This window comes from Doryrhamphus excisus, chromosome 17, assembly GCF_030265055.1.
Source record: "Doryrhamphus excisus isolate RoL2022-K1 chromosome 17, RoL_Dexc_1.0, whole genome shotgun sequence".
NCBI lineage: Eukaryota > Metazoa > Chordata > Actinopteri > Syngnathiformes > Syngnathidae > Doryrhamphus > Doryrhamphus excisus.
The window spans coordinates 9,774,530-9,787,344 of NC_080482.1; the positions used below are offsets into that span (position 1 = coordinate 9,774,530).

General features: G+C 37.7%; 1 protein-coding gene across 2 annotated transcripts in view; it reads left to right on the top strand.

The window, feature by feature from the left end:
- grik3 (glutamate ionotropic receptor kainate type subunit 3) overlaps window positions 1-12,815 on the top strand; it is a 129,178-nt gene that overhangs the window by 76,353 nt on the left and 40,010 nt on the right. For both annotated transcript variants that reach the window (XM_058054178.1, XM_058054179.1), the window contains 2 exons: window positions 2,971-3,114; window positions 8,464-8,571. In XM_058054178.1, coding sequence (XP_057910161.1) covers window positions 2,971-3,114; window positions 8,464-8,571 — 252 coding nt within the window. The remainder of the gene's footprint in view (window positions 1-2,970; window positions 3,115-8,463; window positions 8,572-12,815) is intronic.

Genomic DNA, 12,815 nt, shown 5'->3' on the forward strand with positions numbered 1-12,815 from the left:
TCCATAGGTATGAATGTGAGTGTGAATGGTTGTTTGTCTATATGTGCCCTGTGATTGGCTGGCGACCAGTCCAGGGTGTACCCCGCCTCTCGCCTGAAGACAGCTGGGATAGGCTCCAGCACCCCACGCGACACTCTTGATTATAATCAGAAGAAAACAAATGAATGAAAGTATGACAAGCAGAACATTGCATTAATATAAATTGTGTTTTTGTAGAAAATCAATTATGGTTCATTTTTAATTTTAATGACAAACACAAATAACTGCATAATTATACATAATGTTACATTTTATAGTATTGCTATGAAAAACAATAAGAAAACAGTAAGTAGAAAACAATTATGAAGACGAGGAATGATAAATATGTGGGAGGCATTGCTATGCTTTTATGAATTTTAAAGTCATGTAAAAACACACTTCACCCAGGCATTTTTTTTTCTTCTGTTGTTAGAAAAATAACTCTCTTCATTCTGTTCCATGTATTAAAATGGGAAGCTTACAGTGTCAGTGTTGTATTATTATGTTTCCATGGCAATGGACAGATACTTAGAACAGTATATATTTTTGATTATATATAAACAAATGTACGCATTGAAACATCTGTTGAGAATAAAGCACGGGTGGGGGCTGATCCACCGGTTGAATGGCCCAATTTGTGTCATCCCGCCAGGATTTATCACTTAGTAGCAGATGTAGGTGTGACATGCAGGATTAAATTTGGTAGCTTATTTAGTCAGGTGGTCTGTCTCGCAGCAGAATTAATCACAGAAGAAAACCAAAAACATTTTCAAAAAGGAGCAACGACTGGACAAAGAAGAATCTTTTTTTTTTCCTTCAGGTGTATTTTCAAATAATATACCCAGAAGATAAAACATACTTTGACCCTGACAAAGCTCAGTATTGTCCGAAGGCTCTTTGAGATTGAATAAACACACAAGAGCCGAGCATTGAGTGTTGAAAAAGTGCTGCATGCTCCCTGAAAATGAAGGTTTTATCCGCTTTATCAGTAATTAAAATGCTGAACACAGCCTGACCGTATCATTCCAAAACACTTTCGCAGTACTTTTGAAGGGATTACTGAGTTTTTCCTCAAGTCGGCAAGTCAAAACACATGAAGCTGTTTGTTTGTTTGTTGTTTTTTTTTTTTTTTAATAAACCAACTTTTTGACACACGCTTATCATTAAAGAAACACACACAGCACTCTCCTACGCCTTATAAATATTGAAATGTCTCTCTGACGTGGTATGAATGACAAATAACAGCAACCCTATCTGACTGGCACGTCGCGGGCCAAATGCAGCCCTTTGAGTGGCATCGAACCGGCTTGCATATGCAGTGTGAGAGAGCAAGCCCATTCCTACAAACAGCTTCTATAAGCTTTCTATCAGTACATTGATAAAAACAACATAGTACTGTTGTTTTGTAGAAGAGTAGTGTTTATATTTTTGTCAGTTTTTAAAAACAGCTGAGCATCTCTATGTACTCTCTACATAGAGGATCTCTGCAGCCGGTCCTTAAAAACAACAGTGTCATGTACAGTAAAGGGTCTTGACTAAAACAGCTGAGTATTCCTGTCGTATGGAGGAGCTTGACTAGATTTTTTGTAACAGATTCCTAAAAACAGCAGAGCTCCCATGCCATCAAGATAATTGTTGACATACCATTTTTGTAGTAGGCTATATAAAAAAACAGCAGAGCACTGTCGTAATATATAGACGATCTTTGACTAGCATTTCTGCAGTAGATATTAAAAATAGTAGAGCAGTTTTGTCATATATAGAGGATCTTTGACTAGCGTTTCTGCAGTAGATATTAAAAACAGCAAAGCAGTCGAGGGGGAGGATCTTTGAATAGTGTTTCTGCAGTAGATATTAAAAACAGCACAGCAATCTTGTCATTTAGAGGATCTTTGACTAGAGTTTCTGCAGTAGATATTAAAACAACAGCGCAGTCTTGTTATATATAGAGGATCTTTGACTAGTGTTTCTGCCGTAGATATTAAAAACAGCAGAGCACTCTTGTCATATATAGAGAATCTTTGACTAGCGTTTCTGCAATAGATATTAAAAACAGCAGAGATGTCAAGGGGGAAGATCTTTGACTAGAGTTTCTGCAGTAGATATTAAAAACAGCAGCACAGGTCTTGTTATATATAGAGGATCTTTGACTAGCGTTTCTGCAATAGATATTAAAAACAGCAGAGCAGTCGAGGAGGAGGATCTTTGACTAGCATTTCTGCTGTAGATATTACAGCAGAGCAGTCTTGTCACAGAGGATCTTTAACTAGCGTTTTTGTAGAAACTATTAAAAACAGCGGAGATGTCAAGGGGGAGGATCTTTGACTAGAGTTTCTGCAGTAGATATTAAAAACAGCAGCAGTCTTGTTAAATATAGAGAATCTTTGACTAGAGTTTCTGCAGTAGATATTAAAAACAGCAGAGTAGTCTTTTCATATATAGAGGATCTTTGACTAGTGTTTCTGTAGTAGATATTAAAAACAGTAGAGCAGTCTTCTCATATGTAGAGGATCTTTGACTAGCGTTTCTGCAGTAAATATTAAAAATAGTAGAGCAGTTTTGTCATATATAGAGGATCTTTGACTAGCGTTTCTGCAGTAGATATTAAAAACCGCAGAACAGTCTTTACATATAGGATCTTTGACAAGCGTTTCTGCAGTATATATTACAAACAGCAGATCAGTGTTGTCATACATAGAGGATCTTTGACTAGCATTTCTGCAGTAGATATTAAAAACAGCAGAGCAGTCTTGTCATTTAGAGGATCTTTGACTAGCGTTTCTGCAGAATATCCTTAAAGATAGCAAAGCGCTCCTGTCATATAGAGGATATTTGGAGGAAATTTTTGTCATAGGTCATTAAAAACAGCAAAGCACTGCTGTCATAATTTTTATCAGCTCCTATGTGTTTTTGTCAGACATTAGCTGACACAGTGTTCACCCCTTATTCCAGACAGATGCAGCTCTGACCTACGACGCTGTCCACATCGTGTCCGTTTCCTACCAGCATGCCCCGCAGATGACCGTCAACTCGCTGCAGTGCCACCGACACAAACCTTGGAGATTCGGCGGCCGCTTCATGAGTTTTATCAAGGAGGTAATGGTAACATTTAAAGCCGGTCCGCTGTGTGTGTGGTGTGTGGGTGTGCGTGTTATTCATAGGAAGAGTGAGTGGACTACAGTATTTACCCAGTAAAAGAAAAAAAAACAATCATATCCACAAACAAAGCAAAGTGAGCCATGATGGTCACATTAAAGCAGCATTGTTGTCTGCTGTGTGAAATTCCCTCTTGTTGTTATTTTATCTGCTGAACGCTTGTGCTGCAACCTTTTTGAAAGGACAACTTTGCAACGTAAGACACACAAACAAAATGGCAGATGAAGGCTGGGTGGAGATGCTAATATTTGTAACTTGATATGATAAGATGCAGGGATTTCCACTTGATTTTTAACATATAATTTGAACAGCTGAGCATTTCAAATGCCACTTTTCCACTGCACAATACTACTCAGCTATTGATGCATTCCATTGGGATATTCAGGTACCACAAAGTGTGATGAGTATTAGTATTCTGGACCATAATGTCACTGGTGCGGATGTATACCTTCAAACAAACAAAAAAACCACGTTCATATTGGTTATTTCTTGAATTCAATAGCGTTTTTCACCTTAAGTTAGCAAAGTAGTCAGTAAAGTACTACAGAATCAACCACTGATTACATGATAGACGGGCGATGGAGTTGACTTCCAGTTGCTCTTTTTATGTCTAAGCAAGCTCATAGGCTGCTCACAAAGTCGTTAGAGCAGCTTCACACAATAACCAGCACAGAAAGCTTTCTAGTTCCTCCAGAATCTGCACCTATCCAGCTGTATTTCTTTGGATTTCGGGCTTCCTGCCAAATAGTCTGTTTTAACGTATTCCACCCTAGGTCCGCCTCCAGGCACGCCCACTTCCCTGTGGTTGGTCATGCTCTCAAGTGCTTCAGAGGACTTCCAGATAGCTGCCGAAACCGACTTTATAGGAGTCGGTTTATCTTTTTTAAATGGCCGGAAATAGGCACTCTACAGTCCGGAGTTTCTCAAGAAAAGAGGTTCCTTCAAGGCATTTCTCAATAGTAAGCAGCTTTAGCATTTTAGCATCGGTAACGTGTAATGTGGTCATTGCACAGTCCTCTGCATTGTACCGTCAAATGCAACTCCTGATGTAGTTCGGTCACATGACTGAGGTTGAACTTAAGGTCACAGCCATATCAGCGCCCGCTCGCCTACATCTTCGGAGCATACAAGCATGATGTAAGTGTTTGAAACAGGCCAGAAATAAGACCCAGACTTAGTGAAAATATAACTGTGGGCAAATTAGGAGTCAGAATCGCTCAACCACCCTCTTTTTCCTCTGAGGCTGCCATTAGCATCCATCAGAGAAGATGATATCCCATATTCCCTATGCTCCTATTTTAAAGTCCAGATGAGATGTCAGACCTTCCATTATTTCTCCAAAATACAGAAAGAAAAGGTAACGGCATGACCATTTTCTTTAAGAAAGAAGAGCCGCCCTCGGTGATGCACTCAAGACCTGTCTTGGAGGTGTTTTTGCACTAGCATGATTGTATTTACGCTGCGTTGCACAAAGAAGCGGCGGGGAGTTGACAAGTTTGCGAGCGGCAATCAGGTTTCATCAGGTTTTTGTCCGCTCTCTCATCTCACCTTCTTGCCGGAGTAGCCTGGCTTGATCAATGTGGAGAGACAGCCTTGCACATTGTGACCATCACAGTGGGCGAAAAGCTTGTTGTGATTTGCTCCTGAAGCTCATGGAGGCTCTGTAAACAGAGTGGGATGTGTTCTTTCTGTTAAAAAATAAAAAATAAAAAAAACATATCTTCTGCAAAGGAGGTTATGTTTTTAACATTGTTTTTTTGACTGCAAAAATAAAAATATGCAAACGCGACCTCAAGCGAAGGAATTTCCAATAATGTGTGTGGGCAATGGCCAAGGAGAAATGCATTACATTTTGGTGCAAATTTAAATACTGCTTGAGGAAAAACGATGTCAAACCAGCTCTCGTATGTTCAGGTTAAAACTAGGTAGAACAACATTTTGTCAGCAGATTCGTGAAAACAGCAAATAAAAAAAAAAACAAAAAAAAAAACAGCAGAGCACCTATGTCAAATAGAGGATCTTTGACTCAAAATTGGCAGTTGGCCAAAATCCGGCCCACAAATATATCAAACCGGCTAGCATGTTCACGTTAAATGTTTTGCTGCCTATTCCTAAAAACATAAGGATATTTATAAAAACTGCAGAGTGCCCCGTGTAATATAGAGGACCTTTTTTTAACGTGAAACATGAACACATATTTCTTTCTCTCTTATGTGTATTCTAGGGTGAGAGAATGGGTTTATGTGCGCTAGCTAGCAACAGGCATCATTGGAAATACCTATTTTGACGCCAAAGCCCTCACAAAAAACTCCCAACGGTGTTCCATTTACATAACTGACCTTTATATTAACCAAACTACAGCGGTATTATTATTCTAGCAACTAACACGAAAAACTATTTTTATCTCGCAGACTAACACAACGTCTCGCTAATTGCTAGTCTCAGCGTCATTCACAGACAGAAGAATGGATACCGAGCGCTCAATTTCTCTACAAAGAATCAACAAGATGCTCGTTTGCCATCAGCGTTTTTTTTACCTGAGAACTGGAGCACATTTCTTGTGCTGGAAGACACAGCCATCCCAAGGAGAGCCGACATTGTAAGTGTTATTGATGGAACTAGCTAGTATGTGTATCAATGCGCTTAAGAAAGCAGTTTCAGTTTTAAATGATCAAATTACAGCAAGATACTGCAACTATTACATGTTATCATCAGTGTACGTGTTAATGTATGATCACAGCATGTATATCAAACCATGCAACGTTGTTAGAGGTTTTATTTTTAGAGGGCTTCATAATCGAAATAGGTGTATCCCAATGACAGCATTGTAAGCTAACTGAAATTAACTTGTTTTTTCATGTTATAATGCACAGAAAAAAATATGTGTTCATGTTTCACATAAGGTTTGTGAATGATGGGCAAAATTTCCACTTTTCTGACCTATAAGTGTAGTTAGAATGTTGTATTTTCGTGTTAAACAATGCTAAAGTTCTAGATAATGAGGTTTGCGCATTTGGAAGTCAGCCCTGAAAGAAAGTTGGGATGACTCAAAATGCTCGGTTTCAAAAGGCGTGGTAAAACTGCCCCTTTGTGATGTCACAAAGGGGTGGACTTCCTTATATGGTTCATAGTTAGGAAGCACTTTGGACGTGTGACCAGTCACAGAGGAGTGGTCATGCTAGTGGGCGGGCCGTGGATGGAATAAATTAAAACAGACCGCTTTGACAGGAAATACAGCTGGAATAGGTGCAGATTCTGGAAGATCTAAAAAGTTTTCTGTGTAGGTTATTGTGTGTAGCTGCTCTATAGGAGACCACAAAGCAGTAAAAAACCATATAGCAGATCTTTGACTATTAGTAATAGAGATTATTTATCTTAATTTATTACTTTATTACATTATGTATGACTTAAATACTTTATTCACGATTTTCACACTTTATTCCTGATGATCATTTGGTGACTGCAAATGCAAGAAAGCATACAGGCATTCTTGTTTGTCCTTAGATGACTTTTGAAAATGGTGCGTTCAATTTTGTGGTGGTTTTGAGTGCCTTGAGGATTGAATTGACTTTTTTATGTACTTCTGTTTTGGTCCTGTTGAAAGCTTGTGGTCTCCAAACTGTATTAGAAATCTTCCCTCGTTTGTCTGCAGAACACCCTCACGTCTGTCCTTTCCATGACATTGCCAAGTATCCCTTTCCCAAAATACTGAGGAGTTTTACTGTCTTCTAACAGGAAGCCATCATAACGACCTTTGGTGATCAAGATGAAAGCCAATGAAATATTATTACATTGTTGTCCTCACAACAGAGTGCGTCTGAAGACAACACAGAGGAGTCCAGATTGTAAAAAAAACACTGATTTACGTTAGGATGTCAGCCATGTTTTGAAGGTCATATTCGGATTGGGATGTGGCAGAGGCATTTTCAGGGTTTGAACCTGTCGTCTGACTCTGTGGGGCGGATGGAGTGCTTCTACTTGTAATACTGACAACTTGAGAGGCTTTAAGGATAGAAGTTTATGAAAATGACAATGAAAATAGAATGCTGGCATGAAATTATAAAAGATGCAATACTAAACTAAAGTAAAAATAAGATAATACAAAGCTCAGAAGCGTGTGTGTAGGTTGCAATAAATAGTGTGTGTGTGTTGTGCTTATGAGGTTGTGTTTATCGGGGAATAGTAATAGAGGGCAGTTATGTGTTTTTCCTCCTCGTGGGGAATCAAGCCAAAGACGCTCGTTAATTAACTCTGCGGTCCTTTGGTGTTAGCAGCGTGTCTGATGTAAGATGTAATTAACAACAAGAACGGAAACGCAGCCTGACTGCTTCCCATTGTTGTGTACGTTTGGAGTCTTGTGTGTTTTAATTCACTGTACGTATGTGAGATTTTATTTGTTTATTCATTTGTCAAATATCTGTTAAAAGATGTTTAAAATCCCGAGTTCAATCCCACCCTCGGCCATCTCTGTGCGGGGTTTATTCCGGGTACTCCGGATTCCTCCCACATTCCAAAAACATGCTAGGTTAATTAGCAACTCCAAATTGTCCATAGGTATGAATGTGAGTGTGAATGGTTGTTTGTCTATATGTGCCCTGTGATTGGCTGGCGACCAGTCCAGGGTGTAACCCGCCTCTCGCCTGAAGACAGCTGGGATAGGCTCCAGCACCGCCGCGACCCTCATGAGGATAAGCGGCACAAAATGAATGAATGAATGAATGAATGAACATGTTTAAAATCAGAATTTGGGCACGGTATTAATACTTTTGGAGACTAAGTATATGTTTATACCGCATAGAGACTATAACAACAATCTGGCAATTCTACTGATTGTGTTGGAATCCGTAGTATTATTGTACTAAGAGTCATCTATTACTATCAGCTACCAGCTAACTATTACTGTTAACTAATACAAAACAATTTGCTGAATTTAGAGAATATTTAGAGAGTATAAATAAATGAGTGTGCTGGAGCCTATCCCAGCTGTCTTCGGGCGAGAGGCGGGGTACACCCTGGACTGATCGCCAGCCAATCACAGGGCACATATAGACAAACAACCATTCACACTCACATTCATACCTATGGACAATTTGGAGTCACCAATTAACCTAGCATGTTTTTGGAATGTGGGAGGAAACCGGAGAAAACCCACGCATGCACGGGGAGAACATGCAAACTCCACACAGAGATGGCCGAGAGTGGAATTGAACCCTGGTCTCCTAGCTGTGAGGTCTGCGCGCTAACCACTCGACCGCCGTGCTGTACATAATACTGTGTATTATTTTCCAGTCCCACTGGGAAGGACTGACTGGGAGGCTGTCGTTCAACAAGACAACCGGCCTGCGTACTGACTTCGACCTGGACATCATAAGCCTGAAGGAGGATGGACTAGAAAAGGTAATGGTGATCATGATCATGTAGTTTATTTCAAATTTACATGATTACTTTTATAATTCAAAATATATAAAAAGGAGTAGGAAGAAGCAGAGTGTGTCTCAGCAAGTACTGAGTTTATTCCTTTAGTGTTTTTGACACATATTACCATTTTTTTTATATCCAGGGAATTAATGTGTTAATTCCAAAAAGTAGAAATCCTTATTTATAAATTTAATTTTTTCGTAGTTATAATAAAGATCTTTTAAATTCATGTTTTACATTATAAGAGCCTCTAGACATGAACTAATGCCCCATAGTTGCCTTTACACTGGTCTCACCCAATATAGTAGCTATAATAAGAGATAGTAAGATAATTAGGACATAAATAAGACACATGCTCATGTGACAGGAATTGACGACTCAGAGTTGCTTTTTAGTTTGGCATGGGTTACGACCGAAACAGTAGACTGTGTTAGGGATCATTGTGTCTGTTGTGAGATAATTCAAACCTATCATAATAGCCTGTTGTTCTGACGATCTAATCTGGTGCTTGTGTGTCTCACTGAACGTTATAGTAACTTAACTGACACCCATTGACCAGTGTAGAATACTACACATCATCACAATGTCAATTAATATGTCTTCTGAATACCTTATATTTGTGTTTTCGTCTACTTAGCCTTAGTCACGAAACGGAAACGGTCCAACTCTAACCAAAACGTATACAAACTGACTCAATGTTTCCATTAAAAAATAATGTAACTACAATTAATGTCCTTCAGGAAGCCAAACATGTTCACACAAAACATGTTATTAGAGTTTTCAAATTATAGTTGAGAAAAATATTTAAAATGTGTGGTTGTTGACAGACGGTGAAGTGGTAGCAAGATCAACACAGACATCTGTTCTGCCGTGAAATGCGGGCACTTGGAACTTTCTTTGGCTCCATCGTGGTTTATTTTGCAGCCATGATAAAAAGAAAAGCAGAGTGTAACTGTGTTAGTTAGAAAAACTACAGTCAGTTGCTGATGACATCATTGACACCTTTTGCCTTGTATTAGCATCCTAATAGGCTGTTAACAAAGATGTTTTTGGATAAAAATACATTAAGAATGCAGTTGTATTCACACAATGTATTAATAAGACAAGAAGCACGTCATATTGTACCATATTAGCCAGAAAATATATGCAAACCGAAGCAAAATCTTGACGTAAATGTTGACATAAAAACATGCAGGATGTACAGGATGTATCCTAACAGAGGTCCCACTGTTTTTACAGTGGTAACTCGGTTTTCAAGACATTCCAAAAGGTCAAAAAAAAACCCAAAAAACAAAAACTGAAGCAATGTTTTCAATTGGAAATAATCTTAATCCAATTAATCCATTCCAGACACCCATAAATACTACAAAAAAACATTTATACCAAATAATTCTCATTTTACATGCAGAAAACAATGCCAACTATGTAGAAATAACAAATAAAATCGATAACTGAACATGTAGAATCACTTTTACTGTGATTGAAACTTTTTTTTCACGCCAAAAGGAGGACTAGGGCAGAGTAAACTTTATTTATACCTACTGTAGTTTTTCTCGCCTTCTTTATCAAATTTCTGCCACTCGCATGATATTTTGCCGTCAGACTCAATAAAAAAAAAGGGGGTGAACAGTGAGTCGCCAACGCATTGTGTGTATTGTTTCAGCTTTCGATTTCACAGCACAGAATGCTACAGTACAGGCAAACATACTAGTTTGTTACATGCAATATTGCATGATAACTGAGACAGTATGCAGTGATAACCGGGACAACGGGGTTAATGTAAGTTGAAAACCAAATCATACAGATTTGGCATACCAAAACCAAGCACTCTTCTAGACATGAGAATAAATTTGCAATATTACAAAAAAGGTAAGACAGAAGAAGAAGAATTTATCTCCCTAACAAGGAACTAAACTGACAGTTCCTACAAGTACGACTGAATCATAAAACGGATCAGTTTGCATTAGGTTGTTAATCGCTGCATCTTCTTAATGATAATTTGAGGTGATGCCCAAAATGCGGTTTGGTGGTAATGGTGCTGTATAAACACAATACAAGAAAAGAAACATTGTGTAAAGACGTAAAAGATTGGTAATGTATGTCTTCTTTTATCGTACAAAAAGACAAAGCAACCTCCGGACTACAACAGCCTCTCACTACCAGAGGGCTTTCATACATTATGAATATATCAAATAGGGATAAGTCCCATTATGACTTCCTCAAGTACTCCCTAAAGGCTCAAGATGATATAATAGTGGAGGCTTTTCATCTCGTAACCCCTAAGTTGGAGGACGGCAGCTTGGAAAAAAAAAAAAAAACATCTCCTTTGAAGCCATTCTTCTCCCGCTTGTCGGCATCTCGCGTGCGGTCGTTTAAATAGAAAAAGGCCATGCAATTATTTGATGGTCCATTAGCATCTCCTCATTGTGTCGGATTCTTTTTTTCCATCTTGTACATCTGTGGAATCGGCTTTAGTCTGTTCGGATGTGGAACAAATAATCCCTCCTAATTGAATATTAGTTTCAGCTCTGATCGGGTTCTTACAGCGCTTTTCATTCAGGAGCGGATTTCAAGCCACTTTGGAATACAGACGTTTTTTTTCTTTTACTAATCATGTTAAACGGCTAGCGCTAATTGTAATTGCTACAATTAGAACTCATTTCAGAAACCATAAAATGATGTGAATGAAAGAAAATGGTATTGTTGTATGGCTAGTTTGTGAGTTAACCCTGTTATTAAGCATATGATAAGTTTTTTTTTTTATTTACACATATTACATTTTCATATTTTCTTGCAATTAAAATGTTTATTTTATTTTAATTTTTTGCATTATTATTGTTAAGTATTCCTATAAAATGTTGAATGTTTCTATTCAACTTTTTTGATAATGTTCAGGTTCCGACATTGTTCATCACAAAAAATGTCTTTCCCAAGTAATATTAGTTATTCTCGTCAAATTCTGACTTTTGTTCAATGTCGTTCTCATGACATTACGTCTTTTTCCATTATTAGTATAATTTCATAGTTAAATTAATATTATTTATATTTATAAACAATATTATTTATTTTTGCCATGGTAATTTTATTTTCAGAATATTAAAAATATATATTTTCAGATAACGTGTTTTTTCTGTATTCGTCTTTTTTCAATTTTTTTATGTTTTTTTTTTTTACAAAAGTCAATTAGACAAACATTATCATGTACTTAACTAGCATGCTAGCTGTACACCAATATCATTTGCATCCATCCCATTAGCATACATTTGCCTTGCCTAGCTAACGAGCAAGCATTTTAAGTCACAAACACTCAAATAAGGTGGCGATAAGCCTAATGTTGTTAGGCTAACAATATGTACAATAATACACATTCCTCAGAAAACTAGGTATAAATGTTATTGGGTACTCAAGTGACACTGACAAAGAGAAATAAACTAATAGTTAGCATAAGTCTCGCATCAAGCCACAACTAATGTTCTTTTCCTTTGAGAGCATATACATCATGCCAGTTTAAGCAGGGAGGATGTCAACCGGCCGTTTTCATGATTTTTGTGCGCCGTGTGCGTCTTTAAACGCATCTGACGCTGAGGAAGGACTCCCTGAATATTAAAAGCCGAGCGTTTGTAGCGAGACAGGCAGCTGGATAAGGTTGGGAGGAGGCTTGCAAGTGTAGATTGTTAGCGACAGCAGCGGGACTGTTTGGGCTAATGATATGTTTAAGAGCTTTTTTTCTGTCTTTTTTTTTTTTTTTTTAGCCTGAGGGTTTTTCATATTTTATCTATGAATAACTTTTACAATACTGAGACAGCAAGGGGAAATGTCATTAATAATCTAAAACAGCTGGCATTGTAAGTTATGTTATATATTTGTTTTATGCTATTGCTAACGCCAACTACTAGCTTGGTGTGCATATTACACTAAATGCTTTTTACAAATCCCAAGAGAATACGGATTGTTTTGACAACCACAAAGAACAAAATAAATATATTCAGATTAGTTTTTTTATTTGTTTAAATGTATCCAGCCTTGTTTTTTTTTTTGACAAATGTGTAATAGGCCCACATTGAAAAGAAGACTGAATCTAATGGTTACAAGAACCCCACGGATGGCAAATAAAACACTCAAATAATGGACATTTGATACTCTAAAGCTTATCATATGCCTGTTATTGTTATTAAATGCATTGTAATTCAGTTTTACACATTAAGAAGCAATTACAGTGTTAT